Source organism: Tupaia chinensis, unplaced genomic scaffold (genome assembly GCF_000334495.1).
Source record: "Tupaia chinensis unplaced genomic scaffold, TupChi_1.0 Scaffold000279_1, whole genome shotgun sequence".
Taxonomy (NCBI): domain Eukaryota; kingdom Metazoa; phylum Chordata; class Mammalia; order Scandentia; family Tupaiidae; genus Tupaia; species Tupaia belangeri.
Window position 1 is genome coordinate 695,920 of NW_006159762.1, and position 1,872 is coordinate 697,791.

At 41.3% G+C, this 1,872-nt stretch overlaps 1 protein-coding gene across 1 annotated transcript in view; it reads right to left on the reverse strand.

The window, feature by feature from the left end:
* LOC102480399 (zinc finger protein 850) overlaps nucleotides 1–1,671 on the reverse strand; it is a 5,790-nt gene extending 4,119 nt beyond the window's left edge. The window contains exon 1 of the mRNA XM_027772492.1: nucleotides 690–1,671. Coding sequence (XP_027628293.1) covers nucleotides 690–1,671 — 982 coding nt within the window. The remainder of the gene's footprint in view (nucleotides 1–689) is intronic.
* Between the last annotated feature and the right edge of the window lie 201 nt (nucleotides 1,672–1,872).

A 1,872-nucleotide genomic window follows, 5' to 3' on the forward strand; every position in this document is an offset into this window, starting at 1 on the left:
AGAGAGAGAGAGAGAGAGAGAGAAAGTGTGAAAGCAAGCTGCCAGATCCAGGACTTGAACCATTGTCAGCCATGTGGGAGTGTCCAGCACCTTAACCACCACGCCACCTGCTGGTCCCTCTCACCACAATTTTAATGAAAAGTGTTTTCAACCTTTCACAACTTCTATCCCCTGTCCTCACCAAAATCAACATTTCTAGGCAATTAAATTCACTTTAGTCTCAGGAAACTACTTTCTAACAGTTATCTTAAAGACAGCATATACTCACATTTACCTCTTGTCCTCTTCCGTGGATTATAATATTTCAAAGAAAAGGGCTATATTTTATGTAACACAAAATAAGTTTTGTTTTAATTTTCAACATAGGGTCATGCACTTGCCAGAGAGAGACAGACAGAGAGAAAGACAGTGAGAAATCATCCCCCAGGGGGATGGCCCCACAATCCCTTCTCCTCTCAAGATTTTGGGCACACACACACACACACACACACACACCTGGTGTGATTTTCAAGCTGTCGGGTTCAGGACTCAAACCATGGTTGGTCCTTTGGGAATACAGTCCCTTAACCACCACACCATCTGCTGGCCTACATCATATGTTTTTGCACCCTGTAATATTTAGAACAGATCTATACAGTCAGGGGAGAATAACTAATCATTTCCTGGATTTACTGCATCCTATTCATCATGAATTTCTTTGTGTTGGTGAAAAGCTGAATGGAAACTGAAGGTTTTCTCACATTTCTTACATTTGTAGGTTTTTTCTCCTGTATGAATTTTCTGGTGTTGAATAAGAGATGAACTCTGGCTAAAGGCTTTGTCACAAGCATTGCATTTATATGGTTTTTCTCCAGTATGAGTTCTTAGATGCTTTGTAAGGGATGAGCTCTGGCTGAAGGCTTTGTCACATTCTTTACATTTGTAAGGCCTTTCTCCAGTGTGAATTCTCTGATGTCTTACAAGAGCTGAGCGGTCACTGAAGGCTTTCCCACATTCATTACATTTGTAAGGTTTCTCTCCAGTATGGGTTCCTTGATGTTGAATAAGAGCTGAACAGTAACTGAAAGCTTTCCCACATTCACTACATTCATACGGTTTTTCCCCTGTGTGAGTTCTCTGATGTTGAGTAAGGCCTGACCTGTCACTAAATGCTTTCCCACACTCGGTACACCCATAGGGCTTTTCTCCAGTATGAACCCTCTGGTGTTTAATGAGGGATGAGGTGTCGTTGAAAGCTTTCCCACATTCCTTGCATTTATAGGGCTTCTCTCCAGTGTGTATTCTGTGATGTTGAATGAGGTATGTGCTTTGGTTGAAGGCCTTCCCACATTCATTGCATTCGTAGGGCTTTTCTCCAGTATGAATGATATGATGTTGAATAAGGGCTGAACGATGACTGAAAGCTTTCCCACACTCATTACACTCATAAGGCTTCTCTCCAGTATGAATTCTCTGATGTTGAATAAGTGATGAGCTCCGACTAAAAGCCTTTCCACATACATTACATACATAGGGTTTCTCCCCAGTGTGAATTCGCCTATGTAGGATAAAGGCTGAGTAGTAACTGAAGGACTTCTCACATGCATTGCATTCCCAAGGCTTTTTTATTGGGTAGACTTTCTGATGTTTCACTGGATTTGAACCTTCCCCCATTTCATTATAACGCTCCATAGAGTTTCTCTTGTGTTTAATTGTGGCCTGTCTTAAAGTTTTCTTCTGATTTCCTTGCTGTTTTTTTAATGTGTCCTCACATTCCCAGGCTTCTATCACCCTGGAGCCCCAGGAATTATTCTTTTCAAGGCTTTGTATTATCAGCACCCTTTCAGATGACACTTCTTCATAATCTTCCTGCTTTGAAAGGAACTCTTTAGT